A 2,500-nucleotide genomic window follows, 5' to 3' on the forward strand; every position below is an offset into this window, starting at 1 on the left:
TTAATTTATAATAAAAAGAAATTTGTACCTTTTTGTTTAAATTATTTTCCATTTGTTATATATATAAACATAAAAAAAAATTGCTTTTATATTTTTTAAGACGTATTAACGTCTTTTTTTTTTTTTTTTTTTTTTGGATAATATATATACAATATATATATATATATTATGGTATTATATACAAATAAAAGTCCATTACAAAATTAAGCAACTTTGTGATTAAAATATAACAAATAAATAACATTTACATAATATATATTATTTCTTTTTATTTATATATTCCTCTAATAAGTTATTATAACACGTTGTTTCTTTTAATTATAAAAAAATAATAATATTATAACTGTACTCCAAATTTTGTTTTTTAAATTCAAAATTTTCTATTCTTTAAATATATTAAGCATAAAATAAAAAAAAAAAAAAAAAAAAACATATATATATTATATATATATATATATATATATATATATATATAATTATTTTATTTTATTTTATTTATTTATTTTTTTTTTTTTCATTTATGTTATATGCACTTAAAAATTCAAACCCAATGAGAATAATATAAATATATATTTATATATTTATATATTATATATGATATATTCGTTTATATATTATTATCACGTGTTTATTTTATCTCTCTTAATTTTTGTATTTACGAAGAATGTTTAATTAAATAAGAATAATTTTACATTTTGAGAACACGTTATGAAAACAATGTTAATTATAAGAAGATATAAAAATAGGTTTTGTTTTGTATAAAGGATCCTCTTTATAATTTGCATAAATTAATACAAGAATCAAAAAAAAAAAAAAAAGAAAAAAATAAATAAATAATAAAATAATAATAATAAATTATAAAAATAAAGAAATAATATGATTTAAAAAAAAAAAAATATATATATATTTATTATTTATTTATGGTTTTTTTTTTTTTTTCTTTCATCATATAGATTTTTATCATTTTATATAAAGGTATACTTTTTTTTTTTTTAGTATATTATATATATATATATATATATATATATATAACATAAGCATGTAAAAATTTATACTTTAATATAAAGTTTAATTTTTTCCTTCCTTATTGTTCCCTTATTTTATTTGGGTTTATTTTTTATTTTATAAAAAATGGAGAATAATAAAGATAATGAAAAAAAAGGTTTAGAAACAAAGAACGAAACAATTATTGAAAAGGAAAATAAGGAAGTTGAAGAGAAAAAAGAAAAAGAAATTGAAGAAAGCGAATATAATCAAAGTATATACAACGAAAATGATCATATTATAGATAATAAAAACACTCAAAATGTTCATCTTGAAAATAATGAAGATGATAATGTTGAAAATCAATGTGAGGTATATATTCACGAAGATAGTATAGAAGAATATGATAATAAAGATGATATAACAGGAGAAGAAAAAAGGGATTCTTTAAAAAAATCACCTTTACAATCAGAAGATATAAATAGTAATGATAGTGTTTACAAAAGAGAAGAAAATATAATGTCTGCTCAAAAAAAAAAAGACGAAGAAAATGATGATAAAAATATTAAAAATAATAAAAGAAAAATGACAGAAGAAATGATAAACATGAAAAGTTCTAAAAAATTAAAAAATGAAGAAAGTAATAAAAATGATGATGAAATAAGTTATGATTATTTTTATAAGAACATTGATTTAGAAATATATATGAATAAAATAAAAAACAATTTTAATTTATATTTAGAAGAGTGTGAATATCAATTAAAAGATTTAAAAAATTGTTATATTGAAAACGATAAATTAATTAAAGAAATTGTAAATGAAAATAATAGTACCATGATAGGAAATAATGAAAATATAGATGATGAATTTGAAATAGATAAGATAAAAAACGGAACCAAAAAAACAACAAAAACGAAAGAAAATGGGGAACATGTAGAAGATATGGAAGAAATACGAAAGAAAAGTGAATTGAAAATAGAAAAGAAAAGAACTATATTAAATAATATTATGAACATAAGATTAATTTATAGAACAGTTGAAATATATTTATTTAGTATGAGACAATTTATATATTTATTAAAAGAGAAGAATAATTTTATATCACATATATTGGATGAACAAATTATTATTAAAAATAATTATGAGCAAGTAATCGAAAATTTATTGGAATTTGAAGCAGACAATTATGAAGATATAAAACATATTGTAGAAAATAAAATATTATCTATAAATGATATGTTATTAAAAAATAATGAATATGATGAAAAATTAAAAGAATATATGTCATATTTATGTACACTACAATGTTTGCAAGAAGAAATATCAGAACGTATTGATGCAAAAACAGATTTACGATTATTAATGATAAAAAAAAAAGAAATTTCTGATAAATTTACAAAACAAAATCAAAGAAAAAATACATCATTTAATAAATTATCTTTATTTAAAAATAGTATCCAATGTATTATTGATAAATATAATTCATTTGATAAAGAACTTACACATTATTTGTCAT

The 2,500-nt window shown here is 16.5% G+C and overlaps 1 protein-coding gene across 1 annotated transcript in view; it reads left to right on the plus strand.

The window, feature by feature from the left end:
- Positions 1 to 1,131: 1,131 nt before the first annotated feature.
- Positions 1,132 to 2,500, plus strand: part of PRSY57_1120800 (hypothetical protein) — a gene marked incomplete at both ends in the record, with an annotated part of 3,233 nt that continues 1,864 nt past the window's right edge. The window contains one exon of the mRNA XM_012908172.2: positions 1,132 to 2,500. This exon is cut by the window's right edge and continues 672 nt beyond it. Within this exon, the coding sequence (XP_012763626.2) occupies positions 1,132 to 2,500 (1,369 nt within the window).

This window comes from Plasmodium reichenowi, chromosome 11 (assembly GCF_001601855.1).
Source record: "Plasmodium reichenowi strain SY57 chromosome 11, whole genome shotgun sequence".
In the NCBI taxonomy this organism is placed as follows: Eukaryota; Apicomplexa; class Aconoidasida; order Haemosporida; family Plasmodiidae; genus Plasmodium; species Plasmodium reichenowi.